The following is a 23635-nucleotide window of genomic DNA, read 5'->3' on the forward strand; positions in this document are numbered from 1 at the left end:
CTGAAACTGCTCCCCTGCTCCTCCTCAGCTCCTCTGTGAGTTCTCACCTCCTGTTTCCTGAACTGAGGCATCAGCTCATTGGTTGTTCTCTGAGCTCTGATGGTTTGAACCCAGTTGGTGATGGCGGTGTCTTCCTCAGACCTCACTGCAGACTTCTCTACATGTTGGGATTTCAGTCACAGATGCACAGCATTAAAAGGGGGAGACCTGGGGGGCTCCAGCATTAGATTGGAGGAGGTGAGACCACCGATCAGAACTCTCTGAGCTCTGTTTGTAAGGAATTCCAGTATTCACCTGCAGAGTGTGGCGCTCAAGCCCAGACTGTTCAGTTTCAGTTCAGTTTGGCAGAGGACAGCATTCTGATGTAGGTAGTCTGGGAGGATAGAGTGGAGGACACAGATCTCAGATCACAGATCTCTCTACGAGGATTCATGGCAGTCTTTCATTGTCTCTATGTGGAGATCTAACAATTTGTTATCCTTCTTCTCTTCGCCTGATGTCCCACCTGGAGATCTAGCCTGTCCAGTCTTTCAATTTTATCTTAATGAAGTCTGAGTGTGTTTCCACTTGTTCCTCCTCCACAGGCACATCTCATTTCAAGACATATGTGACTCAGAATGAAACAGCTTCTACATATTAACACCTTTTGATTTTTGCTCTTTTAACACAGGTTTTTTGATGATGTACTTCAAGTCAGAATATAGACTTTGAAATTTTTCATTTGTGCTAAGTTCAATTCCTGCCTTTGGTTATGTAATAGAGCATTCAGGCTTCATTTAAGACATCTTTTTTTAAGCACAGACATCACACGTGTCTTTCATTTGCTGAGCTGTTTGTGATTTTCAGTCAAAGCTTCACATGCAGATGCTTTCCATCCATAACTGGAATGAAAATTTGAAACAAATCCGGCCTGATAAGCTGTAAACTGAAGAGCAACTGAGTTTTCTGCCAGAAAACATCTAAAAAACGAACACCCACCCACGTTCACCAAAATAAAAGCAAATTTAATCTGCATTTGTTGGCTTCCAGAAGCCTCTGACTGCATCTAAACATCCTCTCAAACAAATTAACAGAGAGGCTTCGGAGGGAAAACACAGAACTCAAATACATCAAACAAGACATTGAAAGCATCACAGACACTGTGTCCACTACCTGCTGTCACTCTACAACATCAGCTGTTTTATTGAGCGAGACACACATGAGCAAGACTGGAGACTGACAGTCTGTCCTGTCCAATCCATTCCTGTTCATTCTGGTCCAGTCCAGTTCATTCAAGTCCAGTCCAGTCCAGTCCAGTCCATTCAGGTCCAGTCCAGTTCTGCAAAATTTCCATCAGACAGGAACCAAAACAACGAGACATTTCACTTCAGTCTACATGATGCATTAATAAAGGTTTTACAATCACTCACAAAGACATTTCGACCAAACCTGAAGACTTTTTTTTCGACAATGTCTTGTCTACGGTGCTGTTAGGCGCCCCCCCCACCCGAGCTCATTACAGACACAATGTGAACAATCAACATCCCAGCGAGTTATCTGTTCTTAGAGCTTTATCGGCATGGATTAAAAGCTTCAATAGTTTTAACTAAAGTGAAACTGAAGTGAATGTGAATCTTCTTCTGCAAACACACACTCAGTACTGTTTTCATTACTTCCAGCAGATGATTGATTAAAGACAGAAACATGTCTACAGTCTCAAATCGAAAGCAGAAGAAATTTCCCATCATGCTCCACTGGGTGATTTTAAATTGACCAGTCATATTCAGATTACATTTGACAGCAGCTTCATGTCTGTATGTGTGTGTGTGTGTGTGTGTCTTAGCAGAAAAACACATGTTCACTGCTGCTGAGCAGCAAGCCTCACAGCCAATCAGCTCCCATCATTGAGCACTGTTGTCAAGGCAACCTGGCAGATGAGAACACAGCATCCCCAAAACACACCCGGCCTCCCAAAGTCGCTGGTTTGATTCCAGCTGAGCTGCAGCAGCATAATGGCAGACGATTAGTTGCCTACAGGAAGTGCTGCCTTTCAGAATAAATTTACATGTAAACAAGAACTTTCATTGCTGATGGAAAAACCCCCAACAGAACCAGCTGAGCAGCTCCGCCTCAATCTTGGACGAACTGGAACTACAAACACTCCTCTGTCACTACAGGTTCACTCCCAAACCTGATCTGAATGGACCGATTCATTAAGAAAGGACACATGGACACATGGTGTGTTGAAGCTGAATAAATGGAAATCCAACTGCTTGACATCTAACCTTATCAATCGCTATTATTATTTAACACTATATTTGACCAGCTGTCCTCGTCTTCGCTGCTACATGAGTTACAGAGCTGAGAGAAGTGCAGCTCATGTGATTTAACAGCAGCAGGTTTAAACACATGAACGGAGCCAAAAATGTTTGATGACTGAGGAGGAAGAGCTAACAGAGGAGCCTCATTTCTGATTGGACAGAAAACAAACCACTTCCATTGTTTCAAATTCCTGGCTGATCAAAGGATTCTCTGGGTTTAACCCTTATTACCTGCATCAGCTGATCTCTTACCCGAGGGCCGAGAGGGTGACAGAAGCAGGTGAGTCCGGGGGCCGTGTCCTCCTGGCCTCTGGATGATGTGATTGGTGAAGAGGAAGGGTTTGTCTCTCCTCTGGAACATGCTCACTTCCTCTGGTGAGATCCAGCTTTCAGCTAGCTGCAAATACTTTAGGTTATTAGCATCATCCTAACATGTGTGAGTGAGTGTGTGTGAATGTATATATACCTTGGGGCGAGGATGAGGAGGATGAAGTGGTGAAGAGCGATACAACGGTGGGAGGAGAGGAACGACTTCAACAGCTGGACGTTCCCACTTAAATAACAAAAACAGATTGAAGGGTTCACACATTTTTTTCTCTTTTTTTTCTTTTTTCCTCCAGGTGTCACCTGTTCAGTACCTGAAAACCACAGAAACCCTAGAATCACTTAAGGAATGAGTACAACCTCATAAGAAGAACACTGGAACCATATAAAGAACTAGCAGTTCACCTACTGAGCCAGGTCTGTAGCCACCACTGTCAACATGGCCATCTACTTCATCCTCCCGCACCTAGACACCTCAAGAACCTATGCCAGGACCCGGTTTGTGGATTTTAGCTCCACACCATCATCCTGGCTCTGCTACAGGACTAGTTCTTCCAGCTGGGTGTGCCGCCACCTGCAGGTGGATCACAGACTTCCTGTCTGACGAGAGGCAGTACGTGAAGCTGGGAACACACTTCTCAGACTCCTGCACCACCAGCACTGGTTCCCCTTAAAGCTGTGTTCTTTCCCTTCTGCTCTGTTGCCTGTACACCAACAGCTGAACCCCCAGTCAGTGGTGTCATGGTGCTGGAAGAGGTGAGCATATCCTTTATTCATGCACCAAACAATGCCCCTGACCCAAACAGCACAGATGAAGTATTGCAAGGTTGTTTGTAGTTCTGAAAGCAATTTAATTTCATTAATTAAATATTTCAAAGGCAATATTTTTGCTGCATTATTCTTTGAGGTAAACCAACAGGGCAGGTAGATTTTTTCCTAGGTTTCTAGGATGGCGAAGGTATGACTTGCCCTACTCTGCCTCTGGTTGGCTTACCCTGATATTCTTCACCTAACCCTAACCAATCATCGATCCTCATGCCAAAGCCTAACCAACCTAACCAATGATGGCAGCAAGTACTAGCCAATCAGAGGCAGAGTAGTGCAGGTCACACTTTTGTCTTGCTCAGAAACAAATGTAGGTTGTAGAGCACTACTGAATGACGCACCTCTGAGTGGAGTTCAAGGTAGGCATATGCCTGAAAAGTAAGTAGGTATGTGCTGTATACCAGCGTATACCCTGTACTACACCACTACCTCCAGTCATCATCCATCAAGCTCCTGAAGTTCATAGATCACACGACCCTCAACGGACTCATCTCTTGTGGGGATTAGTCTGCCTACAGGTGGGAGATTGACCAATTGGTGACCTGGTGTAGAACACAAAGAACCACTAGAACCACATAGAGTGCCAGTAGAACCACAAAAAGAACCAGCACAGTGACAAAATGAACCAGAAGAACTAGTAGAACAGGTGGGTAGACAGACAAGTGGACAGTAAGCAGTCTTCTCTCCAAGTCTGTCCAATCACAGCCCAGCCTTGTCCCTGACCTTTCTACTCTCTGAACGAAGAACAAGTCCTTTTAAAAGCAGGAGATGAAAGTAAAGAAAGAAGCTGTTGAAGCACAGACGATAATCTGCTCCCTGAACATCATCTTCATATTTAAAAAGGACTTTTTCTACAAGGTGAAGGTGCTTTCAGAGTTCCAACATTTGAACAAAACTAAAACACTCCATCATGGACAAAAAGATGGATGGCATTCAAAATCCAAATCTGAAAATATCGAGATGTGTGAGCACAGGTTCATATTTCTCTGCAGGTTCTCGCCTTATAAACCAAACACAATGAATTCAAAGTTTCAGGTCAGCTTTATAGAGCTAAACGTTCCATTTGTCTGAGGAGTTTATTGTTAACTCCTTTCAGCCAGTTTTCTTTGTTCAATACAAACAAACTTTCATCAGTCTGCTGATAAGATGTTAAACTCTGTAACTGGAGCTTATGCAGAGAGAATTAAAGAAGAGCTGCATGAGATAATTAACACGCCACCAATAATTAACAGACAATTATTCACTTTGCCCTCAGGGATCATTAAAGTTTCATCTTATCTCCAGACTGCAGAGGAGGCTAAACTCACTTAAAGACACTTTAGATCAGGCTGAATGGAACAACGTGAGGACTGACGCACTGTATTGAACCACTGTATCTCCAACAGGTTAACTTCAGAGATTTTATCACATAAACAGGTTAATCTAAACCATTCAAACAGTTTTACATTTTTTATCACATGAGCAGATGAGATGACAACAACAATCATAACGTGTCCTCAGATTCTACATGTGATTATTTTGTGAGAAGAAAACAAATGAGCAATTAAAATGAGATTTATTTAAATAAACAGGAATAAAACTCTTAATGCCCACAGTCTCAGTGTGTCACAGATGCTAAATGAATCATGTCATGATTTACTGGTGACGGTGGGAGCAGCTGAGGATTGTGGGGTTTGTAGTCTCTGATCTGTTTGTAACTTTTTTGCAGAGATAACTTTTTTTTTTCTTTGACGATACTCACTCATCTATTTATATCAAATAAATGATATTGAGTTTCTGCTGAACAAGGAAATTTAACATTGTGTGTTACCTGTATCAGGTTTCTTCCATGCGTCATGAGTGTGTGTGTTACTTATATCTTGTATCGCATGTGTGTTACCTGTACCATGTGCATGTTACCTATATCAGGTATGTTATGTGCTTCAGGTTTGTTTGTTTGTGTGTGTGTGCGTGTGTGTGTGTGTGTTAGCTGTATCAAGTGTGTGTTCCCTGTACCGTGTGTTATCTGTATCTAGTGTGTTACATGCATCAGGTGTTACATGCTTCTGGTATGCATGTGTGTGTTACCTGTACCAGGTGTGTTCCCTTTATCAATTGTGTGTTACCTGTGCTAGTGCATGTTACCTGTAGAAGGTGCATGTTACATGCATCAGGTGTGTGTGTTACCTGTATCAGGTGAGTGTGTTCAGGTATCCACACAGCTGGGGGGTAGATTACCAGAGGGGGTGTGGTCTGGTATGTTGCTGCTGACCAGCTGGCCAACCACAGCCAGTGGGGACTAGGGTCATTGCTGACAGACAACCAGGGTGTTGTGGTGGTTACCATGCCAACTGGCTGACCTTTAAACCTTGCGACTGGCAGCATCATGATGACATCACCACCTGACAGACAGACAGACCAATAATCACAGGCAAATTGATTCTAATTGATCAGATTGTCACCTGCTGAATTTAGAAAAAAAGGTGTTTTTCCTGTTTACAGTTACCTTCAGATGGAATTCCCAACATGCACTGCACAGAAAAGTCTGACAACCTCGGGGCTGGGTGTGTCAAACATCTGCAAAACATCTGCCTGAACTTACAACGTCTTGAAAAAGCACAACATAAAATTCAAAGATCAAAGTAAGCTAAGATATGATGAAACATTAAGTTCAGGGTGAGTGTGGAGATAAAAACCCAGCAGACATTTGGAAATGAAAAATATTTTTTTATTTTTAATTAAACATACAGTTTTACACACTGGTCAAAAAAAATCTGAACTCTAACTTCTGAAAAATTGTTTGTTTTATTGTATGAAAACTTGTTTGGTTAATGCAGAAAATCCAACAACACTAAACATAAAGAAAAAAATTACCATCTGTCTAAAATCAGTTGGTAGAATCAAAAAAGACTGAAGTCATTTTTAATTTTTTCTGTTTCCTCTGTTAGGCCTCTGGAAGTGAAACATGCAACTCCAGCAGCACAACATTAATACTACATCTGTACCTTATCAATACTTTATTCCTACATCATCAATGCTGAATCAAAACTACGACACTGGCACAAATGCTGAATCAATAACCAATTAATGCAAAATCAATACATTGTAAAATCTGCATCACTACCAACACCTCTAGCATTAATAATAAATAAATACCATAAAAATACACCAATACTTCATCAATACTATATATGTAGCAGACCGTTGGTACTGAAGAAGAACAAGATATTAAACTGAAGTTCAAGGCTGACTTTGAGTTCCACTCGAGTGTGATTCTACTGTCACACTGGAGAATTCTGAAGGATTCTAGCCTGAAAGGGTAACACCAGTTTACCAACAGGTGATTTTAATCTGTTTATTGAAATGGACACACTATTGATAAGTTTGATTATCTCACAATTGTGCAGACAGGGAGAAAAATGAAGCACAGGGTTGGACCCAAATGCAGGATACCAAGTCAGAGTTGGTGCAATTCAAATTTCTTGTTCATTTATTACCAGAAAAGGTCAGATCAGTCATCTGCCCATCCCCCTGTCCAGTCCTCCCTGCTGCAACCCCCATCATCTGCAGTCTCTGTGTACTGCCCCATCCCACCTAAACCCCCATTCCCACAACAGTCAGCTCACAACCAACCTGTACATCTGCTGCATTTCCTGTCCAATGCCCAACCTCCAGTACATAGTCCCCCTGGCCCAATCTGTCCCTCACCAGATGAGGAAAGACCTCTGGATGATAAAGGTGAGAAAGAATGTGCGTCCAGATGGCATCAGCTCAGAGCTCCTCAAGTCCTGTGCAGACCAGTTGCGTGGGATATTTGAACACATGTTCAACCTGAGCCTGAAACTGAGGAAAGACTCACAGCTGTGGAAAACATCCTGTGTGGTGCCAGTGCTGGTCCTTGTCCATCTCTGCCCCCTAATGAGACCATCAACCAGCTACAGTTCACCCATCAACCTGGGTGGATAATGCTGTCATCTACCACCTACAACAATCCCTCTCACCTGAAAAGCCTGAGAGCACCTTGAGAATCATGTTCTTTGATTTCTCCAACAACTTCAGGACCGTAGAACCCACACTTCTGAGGGGCACGTTGGAGTGGACAGGGGAGGACCACCACCTCACAGCATGGATCATGGACTACCTGAGCAACCAACCACAGTATGTGAGGATACAGGACTGTGAGTCTGATATGGTTGTCTGCAGCACAAGGTACCTGAAGGGAACAGTCCTGGCTCCTTTTCTCTTCATCCTCAAACACTACGAGGTTCAGGCACAATTCGGCTAACTGCCACCTGCAGAAGTTCTCTGACAACTCTGCAATCGTCTGCCTCGTCACAGATGGTAACAACAGGGAGTACAGAACGGGGAAGTGACCCAGGGATTTGTGGATTGGTGCCATCAGATCAATGCAGACAAAAACCAAAGACTTCTGCTGGTGCAAACACTCTCATCATCCACTAGTGAACATCCAGTGAACAGACATTGAGGTGATGGAATCTTGCAGGTAACTATGTGTTCGCCTGAATAATAAGTTGGACTGGACTGACAATACAAATGCACTACAGAAGACAGCCCAGAGCAGACTGTGTATGCTGATGAGACTCTCCAGAGGACCTCTTTGACTCTGCGGTGGCAGCAGCCATCTTCTAAGGAGTGTTCTGCTGCGAAGAAAGGAGGACATGTTCTTCATCATCCCTGAAGGAGAACATGTTCCACACCATCCGGACCCTCTCACAGCACTGGACAGCTCCTTCAGAGACAGGCTGCTTCACCTACAGTGTGTGAAGGACAGGTACTGTGGCTCCTTTCCTGCCCAAACTGACTCATTCAGTCATGAACTCATCATGAACTAATCCATTGCCTTTGTTTTAGGCTACTTATTACATATCATGTATTGCTGTTTTTTCTTACTGATGCTTCTTAATAATTACACTATCCCTTTTGCTGCTGTACCACTGCAAATTTCTTTGCTTCAGGGTTGATAAATAATAGTCTTATCTTAATACATCTAATATAAATGAGCCAAAAATCTCTGAGCGATATCACTCATATAACTCATCAATTCTGTCCAGTAAAGAACTCTATGACCTCAACTGTGCTGATCACAACTGTGCTGATCACAGTGACAAAGCCTGCACTCTCTCTGTTTGATCTCTGTGAAGCTTTCAGCTTCTTACTGGATCTTATTAAGAATCACCAGTCAGAACAAAGAGACACAGGGTATACTGCAAACCACCTACTGTACTAGTACATACTGATTTGGTACTGATACCAAAATGCAGTATTCAGTATGCAAAAAAAAAAAAGCCAAATGTGCGGTATGCCAAAAACACCCAGACACCCAGACGTCATACTGATTCGGCAGAAATCTCCAGTCAGCATCAGACCAATCTATCTCGCCTACTGTGTCCCACGATGCCAAGCGCTGGAGCGTCACAAAAATAAGCCAAGCCAACAACGGGAAGGCTTTTTGATGCAAGAATTCATACTGTGCAGAGTTTGAATTATGGCAATCATTTTGTAATTATGAACACTAATAGATGTTAATGTGGCAAATCCACTGGTTTTGAAACCTGATGTCTGTCTGGTGTAATTTTTTTAAAACATGATTACAAGTTTACATGCGTCATGTTGAAACACCACAAACCACTGACAGACAAATGTCACTGAAGTAAGAGTTTCTAAACATAAAAGAATATTATTGATGGCATTTTGAAAGCATTTTGAAATTTGACGACCTGATCTGAGTTTGTTGCACAGTACCGAAACAGTAAACTCCTGGTCTTTGTTTTGAACCGGGAATAAAGAACAGACCTCAGACCTGGGGGGTTATAGTGTTAGATGATGGTAAAAGATCAGAACAATATAATAGTGCCAAACCACCAAATCTTTTTTTTTTTTTTTTTTTTTAACAAAAGCAAAAAAGATAACATTATTATATAAACACAATGCAGTGATAAAACATTTGAAACTGAATTTTAAAACAAGGGGAGGCACTGTGGGAGGCATAAACTCCTGTCCTGATCGCAGATCTGCATCATCAGAATCTGTGGATTTAAGGTCAATTCTTCTGTGTGAGCACGTCATAAAGGAAGTTTGAGATGGACTTTGTAAAGGTCAGATGAACCCCCCCAACACACACACACACACACACACACACACACACACACACACACACACACGGCGGAATACTATCAAAATAAAAGCTTTCTTGCAATGATAAAAGTGATGTTTGCTCTCGTCCATCAATCAATAATTTCATCAATAAATCTACATTATATATTGATGGTTGCGACGGTTCACGGCTGTTAATGACGGAACAACAAAACCAATTAATACAAATGAATTAGAAAACATGTTTAACATCTGTTAGACATAGAAACATGCAGGATAAAATACTAACTGATACTCAAAAGCTGTAGTACACGTGTCAGTACCAGTACTGCTGCTGATGCAGTGTCTGCGGCTCAGTGGAATATCACGGATTATTAACGGGTTAATTAACGGGTTAAATCCAGGTATGTGTCACCTACCGACCAGCGGAGCTTCTCTTTTGTCCCGGTAAACGGCTCCTCAGACCGGCGGGTTGCCGACCCTCTCCGGTCACGTCCTGAACGTCGGCTCGCTCCTCCAGCTGCAACTCAGAGGTCTTCACTGAGGTCCGCAGATCATCCTCCCATCCGGTAAAGGTAGACCTACAAACACACCGGGAGCGACGAGGAGCAAAATTGACGTTCAAATGCCGACAGATAGACAGACAGACAAACAGACAGACAGACCGACAGACAGACAAACCGCGCCTGTCACGGCAGCGGCGGTCGATGCGACGCCTGTAGGTACAAAAATACCGGAGACCGCGTGCAGCAGAGGCGCGTTCCGGTCACGGAATCTCTCTCTCTCTCTCTCTCTCTCTCTCTCTCTCTCTGACTCTGTGTCTGCCTCTCTCTCTCTGTCTCTTTGTCTCTCTGTCTGTCTCTCTGTCTCTCAGATCAAAGAGCCGCCTCTCTTTTAGTGTGCATGGAAGTGTCAAAGCCTATATGTGAATGGGTGAATGTGCCTGTGAATGTGTGAATGTGGCATATGAGGTGAAGTGTTTTGAGTGGCCAATAGACGAGAAAACTGCTATAAAAATATAATCCAGTTATCACACAGAAGTAATCAATAATCAGTAATCCAACAATAAATAAAAATCTATGAATATGTTGGTTTTTTTTCTCCCATTCAAAGTGATGTCCATTAATGTTATTATTATTATCATCATCAGTCAGTGATTCGTTCATGGTTAACGGGGCAATGGCCCAATGGGAGCAACCGCCCTACATCAACAGCACCAACCAACACACCCTCATACGCGTCCCCAAAACAACTGACATTTCTAGTTTTTAGTTGTCTTCCTGCTGTCTGCACAACTCTTGTCTTTTAATAACTGTGTGATTATAGACATAGCCTACTCTTAATGTTATAGCTTTGATTTAGAAGAACTGCTCTTAGGTTAAATAGATATTTTGTGTTGGAAATACTATGTATAGGTATACTAGGTACTAGGTATATTACAGGAATACTACAGGCCGCAGTCTGCCTTGATGATCCTCTCACTTGTCCACCACTACACATTCCTACTTGTCACTTTCATCATGAACGTGACACTACATACATACACACACTACTACTGTATGTAGTACAGAACTGAGTATTTACAGTATGTAGCAGGGGTGGGGAATCAGGACCGTTTGATCAGGCACATGAGGCAATTCATAAATACAAAGAAACATTTATTTTTTCAGTGATAAAGAACACAATATAAAAAGGAACTAATAGCAGTAAAAAGGCACAATAACAACAATAAATGATGACGATAAAATACAAGGCAATATGAAATATATGCACAAATAAAATGGACACAGAGGGATCATATGCAGGCAGTTAAATATTAAATCCTATACGATTCATTTTTCTGGTGAAAAAGTTTGAAGTCTTCCCAAACGGCTGTGGACAGCATGCGACAGGGCTGACTACTGTCTACTGTGTGGAACAGAGTGTTGGGACTGGTGATGGTCAAAAGATATTTTCCTCTTGCACCTTTGACAGATTGGTAATAATTTGCTAGACAGTCTTTCAGTGTCTGAAATGAAACCTGTAACCAATGCAGTCTTTCCATTTCCATTTCTGTCTTTCAGCATAGTTGTCCAAGAACACTATTCATCCATGTTTGAGTTTTGACTCTAGGTCTTACTTTCAGAGGGGCAACAGAGTCCAAGATGGCGCCACAGATTGAATTGAAGCAGGCGAGTATTGTGGCGAGGCAGCAACATCTGTCCTGATAAAAGGGACCTGTCCTGCTCGTTCTGGGCGAGGAAGACACCCAGAGAGCCTGACCACAGACTCTTTCAGGATTTTAAAGTTTACAGTTTGTTGCTGCATCTACAAATGTAAGTTAAAACTCTACTGCATTGGTCCTGGGTGTCAAAACAGATCAATGTTTAAGAAAACACAACATTTCAGCTAACGGGAAAGATAGGAGAACACTTCTTGTTTGTGACTGAACACAACCCATTTCCCCGGTAACAGTTCAGTGTCATTTCCTGTTTCTGTTGCATATTTTGCTCAGCAGCGTCCTTGCACAAATTCTAGAGTGAGTCTGAGAGGACCAAAGAGGACACTGAAGTCATAGGGGAATATTTTAAAAGTGTCTCATTCTCAGTATGCTTTCAACATATCATGACATGTATGTGTCCTGTGGAACCCTGAAAGCCCACTTGAAAGAATTGGGATTGAGGAAATAGGGTTCTTCATAAAGTGACATCAGAGGGGCCTTCATCTTACTAGAGCTGGATAAGACAGCGTGCAAACACATGCCCACAGCATTGTCACTTGTCTGACATCGAAACAATCAATCACAACAGTGAATTTAGGGCATTCTTCCTGATCCAAACCAAACTCATCCCACCATAACACCAAATAAACTCTCAATGGACTTGGGCTTTGTCCAATCCAAACAAGAAGTGTTTTGCTGAATGTTGTTTTGTTTTGACCCCCATATCCATCGTGCTCTACCATCCAAAGTGAAAGCCAGATATCAACAACATCTACAAACTACAAACTAGAACAGAGCTCTTCTGAGATGGACTGACACAAAGTGGAAAAGTGTGTGGTGGTCTGATGAGTTTTGAAAAGGATCACCCAGATTGATCCAGCTCAAAGCTCAACAGCCAGCCTGGTGATCATAGCCAAACGCCCATTAGTGCTACAAGGACACCTATTTATTCTGTGTGTGTGTCCATTGATGACAGGACAGCAGACGCACACACGCACACGCACACGCACACACACACTTTATCAGCTATACTGCTCGTGAGTCTCTTGTTGTGATGAGGAAGGTGTGTGTTTGTTTTACCTGATATCAGTAATTGTTTGTGAGTTGTGAAGCTCTGCTATAATACGTGCAAACACACACACACACACACACACACACACACACACACACACACACACACACTGAGCCAATATTGACAGGGTGGATCGTGTGTTCAGAGATTAACTCGTCGACCTTTCAGATGAGCAGAGGAGACGTGACTCATCTGTGATGATCTGCTTCATGACAGAAACTTTAGCTCCACCCACAGACTTTGATTGGATGATATTAACATGTGACCTGAATGTGCACATGTTATTCGGAGAAGGAAAAACATATGTTAATGCACAGAGTAAATGCATCGTGATCAGATCTGTCTGACCACATGCGGCTCACATTGTGTTTGGATCTCAGACAGGTGTGAACACAATTCTCACTACATGCTGGCATTGATGCAGATGTTTGTTTTCAGCAAACAGAAAACATAGGTTGTTCAAATTTAAAGAGTGGGCAAGCGAAAAGGCTGAAGGAAAGGCACAACTGTAATTACTGATTGTATGTCTCTTCTGTGCCATGAAAGCAACAAAAGATATATTATTCTACTTATATTATTAAATGTATTCAACAGACCTGCATGATAAATGAAAGCAATACAGGTGAGAATTGAAGTAAGAGGCAACTGATTTGCTCTTAACAGGGCAGATGTAATTGATCTCGTCACAGAGCCTACACACCTGGTACTGCAACACACCAAGACAAACTGACATACGTAATACTTTTTCTACAAAGGAAAGAATAACTTAATGTACTACATGTGCACAGTTTAGCAGAGGGGGCCAGTAATGAAGAATTTGCTGTCGCAAAACTATGATTTTTTAAGGGAGTCTGGACCTGATTTGCTGCCACCTCAAATAGCTCACATTCAGGTTTTACTCTGGAGGACAGAGACCTGATCTCAATGAGGACAGCAAAACGCATGAAAAATACCAGGTATAAACACAAAGGTAAGATCATTCATTATCCGGGTATTCAGATTCATTCAATACCAAGTGTAAATGGAGTGTATAGTACAGATCATTGATAACAGATTATTGATTAATCCAGTTTAACACCTGAATGTATCGCCATTTAAAAAGATCTGATAATTATGAATCTGTCCATCAAAAGGAAATGATTAACTGGAAAAACAGAGATTCAGCAGAAAGGTGGTTTCAGTACACAAGCTGAATTTACAAGACAAATTTCACATATTCAATTTGTCTCATACTGAAGCTTAATGACTGGCATGGCTCCAGAAGATGAATAAATTATTTTCCCTGGTTGGCAGCAGAGTGAAGCTTTACCACTGCTTCAATTAATTCAAATTACCAGCAGATATAAGAGAACATTTAACACATGTTTTATGTATAACTGCTAATTCCTGGTGGAGGTGTGAATCAGACTGCGAGGGTTTTAAGTTCATAAAAAAGAATTCCACCACAGTGTTAAAAATAAACTCAACATGAGATGATGCGAAACAAAGAGTTCAGTCAACAAATATTTATGGGAAGTAGGACAGAGGACTGTACAAGAAGCTAAATAAAATTCCTGCAGAAGAAAACAAGACAGAGAAGAGGGTTGTGATTGGCTGATAGTTAGTTCACAACCAGAACCTTTCAAAATAAGAGCACTGACCCTGCAGTTAGAGTGAAAAGAACAGAGCCAGCTCATCTTGAACTGAGACCAGTCAAAGTCAGCAATCAAAACAAACTGTCATTAAACCAGACTTTGATCAAGAACCACACCTGCGATGAAAACCAAAACAGTGACTAAAGACAGCAGACTTTACCTGACTGACTCAATGTGGACAGTTTGATGAATCCTCATGGTCCTAAGGAGTCTCAGGTGCTGCTGCCAGATTGATCACCTTGTAGATTTGAAAGGGCCCCAGAAGCACTAGCTGGTGCTGGTGGAGAACCACACCTTCTTCTTCAACAGTCGTCTCTGTTCATAGGTGGAGGTATGCAACAGGTTGGCATGTGCCCTGAGCCAGATTCATCAGAAGCAGATGAAAACCTGAACCGATGCGATGCTCACCTCCTTCTTGAGCTGGTGAATGGAACATTTCCTTGACTGAGGGTCTCTGGGAGAGGGGATGAAGTGGGCCAAGAACCAACACAAGTTCCACATCACTCCACCTCCCTCTCCGCTGCACTCATGCCCTACCTCCAAGTCCCTCCTCCCTGCGACGTCTGCATGGCTGCCGTGACAACCAGTAACGTTAGTCTTAGCATTGGAAACAAGCTAATTCTGCCCAGCCACTACATCACATTCGCAAACATACCATGCACGCTCCGGAATGTTACTGTAACAATCACCGTATTAGCTTTCTGGTTACTTGTTGTCTTAGCTGTATATGCTGTTGTTGGCAGCAGTATGGGCAGTTTCTCCTGTGCGGGTGGCTGTTGCTCCGCCATAGCTTTCACTGGCCTCCTGACGCTGCCTGACTAAAGATTACTTTTATACAAGTTACCTACTTCAGCTTTAAACTGAACAAAAAGGTTAACCCTAAGAGAGCCAGAGAGGTGATCAATGGCTGTGGGTTGAGGGACTGATGTTGAATATCTCCTTAATGAGTCTGGGGACTCAGAGGAAGGAGTGTCAGCAGAAGCAGGAGACAGGACAGACTTCACTCCACTGCAGCATTTTTTCTGTAAAACAGGCAATGTGTTAGTATGTTTTATAGGTTTTATTTAACAAGCCACGGTTATCCCAAATTACAGATAAGTGAGGGGAGTTCATTAGGTGAAGACTTACATCTCCTTATAGTTTCGTGACATGGTCCAACACAGAGACACATTGCGGCGAGTGACTCTACTGAGCTGTCCTTCAACCAGTTTCTGGAGGGGCTCAGTACCCAGACTCTCAGGGTACTACAGGTTGCTTAGCCAAGACATTTTTGAGCACCTTCTTTTGCTGAATAGGATGAAATAAATTTGCTGACTTGGCTACAATGGAGACACTATCTCTTTCTGAGGTACCTCTGAGATCAGCCTGGTCCATCCAGACTAAGGACCATAAGGTTCTCAGAGAACCTACTCATCTGTAATAGAATCTGAGTGTCTGTTATAGAAGACATTGAACAGAGAGGTATGATAACGCTTCCTCTCTCCCATTATGGTCTGAAACTCAATAAAACACCCACCCACTCACCTGGTGAAGACCGAGGAGGTCTTGTGGTGTTTCTCTCTATGGTTTATAGTCATCAAAAAGCCTCCTCAACTTGCCACAGAAGAATCAAAGATGGACAAGCAGCAGATTGTTTTTCACAATCCACAGTCGCCTTGTTCCGGTTCTCCTGGTCCACTGGGAAATAATAAAGGCAATAAAGGAGCACTCAGAAATGGAAATTGGGAATGATCAATGCTGGAGCTCAAACATAAAAAAGCACAAAGGGTTAAGAAGAGATGACAGAAACCTGAATATCCAGAGAAATGTTCTAAGGGAGTGAGACTGGGCTCTGATGGTGGACCGAGGACAAAGTAGGCAGGCCAGAAACTGCAGATTGGCCTGGTCATTTACAGACTGAAAGATTTGCCGTAGTACAGACTCCAGGATGCATCCAAGGTGGGTGGAGGTCTCTGCAAGGCAGACGTCATATAGATGAATTAGATTGTGCTTAGAGTTCCTGACACACTGGCTCTGAGTCCATTCAGGCCAGATCACACTGTAGTGTCTCTGAACCCAAATGAGTGGACTCATGCTGCTCAGATAAAACTACAACGATGTTTACTCTGTCAATTTTCATAGCAGGAGTTAGTAACAGCAGTGGATCAGTGAGCAGGGATCAGGCTTGTAAAGATGAAGAGCAGAGTCAAGAACAGGAAGCAGGAAAGAAGAACCACAACTGGAATACTAAAGCTTACTCAGCAGATAGGGAGCTGGTACATATATTAAATGAATGATGGGCAGGTGTACAGGTGGTTATGGCAGGTCTGTGACAGCAGGTGGCAGGAAGACACTGAGGACAGCTGCAGGACAGCTGGAGAGCAAGAGGTCTTGAATGGGGGGGGTTTCAGAGACTGATTGTCCGACAGGCATCACGGTCACAGAAGGTTGATGCTTTCAGACTATGATGTGTTTTACACTGCAGGTGGTCGAGATACCTTCTTATAGTTCAGATCACAGATGAAATGTCAGAGTGTCTAACTTACAGCTTGTGTTATTGACAGAGAGCTGTCAGTTTCTGGAAACATCAAAATGCTCAAACAGAACGTTTCATCCAGAAATCCAGACTCTGAAATCTGTATGAATCTTTTATCATTTTCTTTCTCCTCTCAGTGGCAGTTTGTCATTGTTTTAAATGACTGCTGGTCACACACACACGCATGCACGCACATGTGCACGCGCATGCATGCACGCACACGCACACACACACACACACACACACACACACACACAGAGTGTTAGTGAGGGGTGAAATTGAGTTGTTTCAGTCTGGAGACTGAGAGTAAAGAATAATAGAGAGAGAGAGGCCAAGAGAGGCTGAGCTATTACAATGAAGTATTTTCTTCTATCATCTTCTATCTGTCTGTCTGTCTGTCTGTCTCCCCCTCTCTCTGTCTCTGTCACCCCATCTGTCTCCATACCCCTCAGACAAAGGGACACACAGTGAGTCCTAAAATCAGCTCCTGCTTTAAACCCCCACAGCAGTGAGGACTTGAACTCATCACTGACTCGTGATGCTGAGAGGCTTCTGGTCCAGAGGCTGATTCTGAAGCGACAGTGGAGCAGTTTTCTGCTGGGGCGCTGCAGCACATGGAGCTCTGGTCAGGCTGCAGTTTCTTAACATCTCGCAGATGGATGGATGGATGGGTGGATGGATGGATGCCTTCTCTTGGTCCTTTGGTCTGGAGAGGAAAAATAGACAGAGAAAGATAGTTCACTCTCTGAGTTCCAACAGCGGTTCCTCTGAGATCAGGAAGTTCGCAGTCAGTCATCCTCAATCCTCAATTATCCTCTTGTCCTCTGCTTTGGTGTCACCATGGAAACACGACAGTTTCCAATAAACTGTAGTGACACCAGTGGTTACCGTGGTGATGTATCCCAAAATTTCAACACAAAATATAAGCAGGGCAGATTTGCAACCAAGTCCAACACAGGATGATATGGGACCAGGACTAATGTGGGACTAGGACTGATATAGGAAAAGGACTAATGTGGGAATAGGACTGATGTGGGACAAGGACTGACGTAGGACCAGAACTAATGTGGGACAAAGACTGATGTGGGACAAGGACTGATGTGGGACCAGGACTAATGTGGGACTAGGACTGATGTGGATCTAAGGCTGATGTAGGACCAGGACTGATATGGGACTAGGACTGATGTAGGACCAGGACTAATGTGGGACTAGGACGGATGTGGGACAAGGACTGACGTAGGACCAGGACTAATGTGGGACCTGGACTGATGTGGGACAAGGACTGATGTAGGACCAGGACTGATGTGGGACTAGGACTGATGTAGATCTAAGGGTGATGTGAGATCTGGACTAATGTAGGACTGGGACTGATATTGTTCCAGGACTGATTCAGAAGAGATTCATGTTGTTTGTTTGGTGAGCAGAAATGACCTAAGAGTCCAGCGAGGTGAAGTAAGATCAGATTCACTGAGCTGAATCCTTAAGAGAGTGAGACAGGGGGTCTGAGGGTGAGACACAGCCTAGTCGTTGAGAACAAACATGAAGAGTCTGATCTGTTTGCTCTTTTTCTGTCCTTGTCAGCAGATTCCTGTTTCTCAAAAGGTTGTGACTGTTCACCCATTAATGTTAAAATATTTAAACTGGGTTTAATTTAAACCAGTGAGTGCACTGTGGGGAAAAACAGTATCATCACATGGACAACAAATGTAAAATGATTTGTTTGTGATGAAGAGAACATGATTTGTTTCCATGTTCATCAGCGGGAAGGTTCCCAGTTAACTTCCAGTATTAAATCAGGGACCAGTGAGTGATACCATTTAAATACACAACAGCAGATACAATCAGACAAACAAAGTAACAGCTGATTACGAAATTGTGGCAACTCGACATTGAAGTTTCATAGTAATCCACTGATCGATAACACTCTGAGAAAAACAGTCTGGTCACGTTGGCAAAAGTCTAGATGATCCAATCCACTAAAATATTTAGTCCAACATACTATTATCATTTCGAATTAGCCTGCAGAGATGCTAATCTTCCACATTTTCTCCATTATGACTCCACTAAACATGCACATGTAGGTGATATGTTGGTCTGCTGCCATGTCCACAGCAATAGAGGACAAGAGGCAACACTGAAAGGAACTGGCACGTTCTCCTCTTGTTTGTAAAGACTGAACCAACTGTAACTGATCGCGCAGATGTTTGGCGTTTCTGCTTCAGTTTGTAATTTACAGGCTCAATATAAGATATATAACCTAAATATAAATACAGATACCCAAAATATAAATATAGTTGGCCTAAATGTAAAAATGGTGTAATATTGTGTGGTATCAACAGGTATTTTTCTAGATAGCTATAGTAAATGGCCTTTTATTGGACAATGTCTAGACATACAGTTAGAAAAATATTCAAAAAATTTCCTTTACTGTGGCACTCGTGTCAGTTTTTACTGGACTTGGACTTGGTCCCATTGTGTTTTCCAGCTAATAAGTCCCTGATATAGTCATTTGCAGGCATCTATTTAAAAAAAAAAAAAGTCATGTGGAAGTAAAAACTTTCTGCTTCAGTGTGTTCAAACATTAATTACTGTGATTGTGACTGCTGCGGATAAAACTCTGACCAAAGGAAAGCGTGTACTCCAAGTGGTTCAGCTTTCAGTTTACTGCCTTGGATACAATACAGATGATAACGACTAAAATTTGATAAATTAAGTAGATCTCAGTCAGTGTGAAAATAATAGAGATTGTTCAACACTTCGTTAAGCTCCCAGACCCTCGTTCACCAATCAGCTGCAGAGCACAAAAGTTTAATCGGTCTTGTCACTAAAACTTTTTCTGCTCTGGAAAAAAAAAAAAAAAAAAACGAAAAACATCTGAACAAGTAATTCAACCGTCAAGAAAATTTTTCCATCAAACCAGAAAGAAATGAGTCACTGAAGTGAAATAATTCTTCTTGGAGCGCTTTGTCTTTCGCTTGTCATTACAGAATAAAACAGACCATAAAAAAAACAATGACTTTTCATTAAAATCAAGAAAATCAATGCATCCATGACATCATCAGGATCAGGTGATCACTGTTATGATCACCTGATCACCTGATCAGTACACTGTACGTCAAAAAATCATCTTGACTCAGAGATCCCCCTTTGCACGTATGCGCGCGCGCACACACACACTAACACACACACAGAGTTGGTTGACAATTATATCATGTTTTCAGGCAACACACACACGCACACACACACACACACTCACACAGAAATGCCTCCATCATTGTAATGTAATGAAGTGAGACAATACACACACACACACACACACACACACACACACACACACACAAAATTACATTGTTGTGTGTGTGTGTGTGTGTGTGTGTGTGTGTGTTTGTGTGTGTTTGTGTATGCCTCAGGTAACGTTTTCATTCTGATCTGTTTTCTTTCTTCTGTCTCCAAAAACAATGTCAAGTTTATCTCTGATGATTTTGTCTTCAGAATGTCGTCCAATTACATTTTAGTTACAAATGTGGTGGGCGGGATTTTGGGATGTAATTTTATAGACCAAAAAACAGAGAGAGTTGCAGCATCCCCATGGCAACTCCTTGTCACCATGGTTACACCACATCCAGCACTACAGAAAACAAAAAAGCTCAGTGTGTGTGTGTGTGTGTGTGTGTGTGTGTCTCAGATGGATCTCTGCAGCCAATCAGTGCGGTTTTGTCTCAGAGGAGGAAGTGACATCAGGGCTGCCTTATCACCAGAAAACAGAGACGGGGAGAGAAACTGAAGCTCAACATGTTTTCATCAGTTTGGCAGCTTTGAATGCAAACAAACAAACAAACAAACAAACAAACAACACTATCTCTCTCCACAGACAGTCTGACTGTTACACTCACACAGAAACATGTCTGGCATCAAAACTCAAACCGAAAAGAAAGAAAATACGATTTCTTTACAATCTGCTCTGACTCCATCAGATCTATTCAGATCCAGATGTTGGTAACATCATCTCTACCTCAGCCTATCACAGCTCAGACTGCTCCACAAGCAGCTTCACCTGGACAGCTCGGCGGCCCATCGAACACTGACTTATTCACAGTCTTTCATCTGCTCAGGACAGAGTTTGATGACAAAATCTAATCCAATCTAAGAGTCTAAGCGCCAAAGACTTCATTATCCCATCATCTCTTTTAATAAACAATTATTTTTCCTTCATTCACGTGAAATAGAAATTGGGTTCAAGCTTCTGAAGTCATCTCTTAATCTAATATAGCAGAAAAAAATAAATATTCAAAAACCTCTCAATTGGTTGATTTCTAACCAAATTTGACAGGATTTTTTACTGACAGTCTTCTTTACATAAGCTTTCTGACATGTATTTTATGCTGTTATCTTGGCAATGGGAGCCCTCACAAATGCAGGGTGAACCTACAAAAACCTCTCGAAGAGCTTCACAGCACGTGTCAGGCTTGGCAGGTGGCACTCTTCTTGACCAAACTCCAATTTATTTGAGACATGGGGATACTCATACACATATGCCACCCCTGTCCAGGCACCGCCATCTGTGTGCCAAAGTTTGAAATGCTTAATAAGTGGAAGGTTAATTAGGAAGGGGTAGGAGCTGGATCGGTCTAGGTTAGTGTTGAGGTTTTCAAAATTTCACCATAGGCACTTCTTAACATGTATGACGGATATTTGCATATTTCACTTTGAAAAACTGCTAAATGTTGTCCTCCAGTCCTAAAACAAAGCTCTGGCAAGCCATGGTGGAGAGTCTGGGCGGGTGGGGGATGAGAAAATCAGTGGTAGACATTTTGGAAAGGTCTCAGCAAGGTGGGCAAGGCCATCTTTGAACTGAAGCTCTATGCTACTATACAAAGGGGGCGCAAACTTTTGAAAAATGTACCTTGTAAACTCTCACATCTCAGGAACTGAAGCACAGAGGGACTTGGGGCAAAGACCGATGGAAAGCTGTTGGAGGCCTTCGAAGCATATTTCAGCCGCCGCCAGGTCCTGGAAAGAGGGATCCTGAGAGTTGCACATGAAAGAGAGATTCATCATGACTAATCGGTCCCCTGATGTCTTTGATATTAATGATATGTGTTCTGAATAAAATGCATAATCAATTCAACACAGAGTCTAACATAGCTTAAACTTCACATTAGTTCATGTTTGACCAGGCAATCAGTTAGCTAAAAAGACAATACTTCACGTACCTTTCTTTGAAAGTTTTGTACTGCCAGATGAAGTTGGATCAGATCAGATAATAACGGATATGGTGCCACACGGTGAACTGCAGAAGCTCCTGGGTCAGTGTGGGTTCCTGCTTCCCAGAGTTTATGGTGAGAGTCTCACCTCCTAACAGTTCACAACTCTGATGATGATTATCATCCAACCCTGAGCCAGTTTACAGATCCTCTATGACAGGCCTGTCCTCCTGTCTCATAGCATGACACACAGAGTTGAGACAGTTATGAGACTTTAAGATTTGTTGAAAGAGGGGAACACCAACCAGTCTGTCGTGATTGAAGTGTTATTATGCATTTATGTGTTTTTATGTGCCATTTCATATTTTGTGATCATCTGCACAAGCAGTACAACTTGTCTAAGGTGAACAGTTAGTGGTGACCTCAGCTAAGTCATTGTGTGGTTGTGGCCCTGCTCGGGGCCCCATAGATGTAGTGTAGCGTCAACTGTCAAAATCCCAAAAGTTGAGCGTGCTCACACACTGAGGCTATGATGGAAGAGCTTTAGGGACAATCAGTCCACCCTGTGGCTGTCCCAGGAACTCGAACAGTAAGTCAGAAGAGGCTGGAGCCCGTTGGCCTCTGACGGTGTTGCTGGTCATCAATCACCTTCAACACTGAATGAGTCAGAGAAAAGTCTGCCAAGTCCCACAGACAAATGGATCAAAGACACGCTGCAGGCCGTGATGCTGCTGAACAGACAGTAAGTCTTCCTCAGCATCCCTCAGATTTACTGAGACTGAAGGCCTGGTTCAGGATCATTAATAGCTCAGTCACCTCATCCAGGGTGGGAAGTGAGGGGTGAAGTGGTCCATGCCCCCCAGTGTCCACAGCGCTCCCTTCCCTGAAAGCTCCAGTGTTCCTGTCTGTCCTACAGTCTGCTGTACACTGTGTTACTGCTCTTCACCCTGTTATCCCATTCAGATCACCTGAGCCCCATTCAGACCCGCTGACAGACACCTGAGCCCCATTCAGACCCGCTGACAGACACCTGAGCCCCATTCAGACCCGCTGACAGACACCTGAGCCTGTTTGGACAGTGATCTATGTATGAGACAAAGTCCAGGGAAGCAGATGTGCGCTGCTCTTTGTCAGAAGTGGAAAACTGTTGATAATTGTCAGATCGGACATGAATCTCTCCTTAATGTAATTTATTGCTTTCAACAGTCAGAATATGTAGATGCTACGGGAACCTGTGGGCTGTCAGAAAACGCTAAAACATATGACTGATATGATCTATGATATATAAGCATAACACATGACTGAAGCAGCCTCTTCTACTCCGACATTATTCTGGAAGCATTTCAGCTTTATTCTGGAGACATAACGACTTTTTTTCATCAACATCATTTAAAAGCCACATGCTGGGCCAGCTACACCGATGACATCACCACCAATAGGAAGAGCAGGTACCGTCACGTGGTCACAC

General features: G+C 42.7%; 1 protein-coding gene across 6 annotated transcripts in view; it reads right to left on the minus strand.

Moving 5' to 3' along the window:
* Positions 1–10336, minus strand: part of tcerg1l (transcription elongation regulator 1 like) — a 42495-nt gene extending 32159 nt beyond the window's left edge. The window contains exons 1-4 of one of the 6 annotated variants that reach the window (XM_076759849.1): positions 9962–10336; positions 5616–5830; positions 2767–2853; positions 2553–2697 (exon numbers count right to left, since the gene is read on the minus strand). In XM_076759849.1, coding sequence (XP_076615964.1) covers positions 2553–2697; positions 2767–2853; positions 5616–5816 — 433 coding nt within the window. In that variant the 5' untranslated portion in view covers positions 5817–5830; positions 9962–10336. Of the gene's footprint in view, positions 1–2552; positions 2698–2766; positions 2957–3033; positions 5580–5615; positions 9537–9961 lie in introns of those variants that run through there. The other 5 variants (XM_076759851.1, XM_076759848.1, XM_076759854.1 and 2 more) reach the window with 5 other exon arrangements.
* Positions 10337–23635: the final 13299 nt, after the last annotated feature.

Source organism: Chaetodon auriga, chromosome 20 (genome assembly GCF_051107435.1).
Source record: "Chaetodon auriga isolate fChaAug3 chromosome 20, fChaAug3.hap1, whole genome shotgun sequence".
Taxonomy (NCBI): domain Eukaryota; kingdom Metazoa; phylum Chordata; class Actinopteri; order Chaetodontiformes; family Chaetodontidae; genus Chaetodon; species Chaetodon auriga.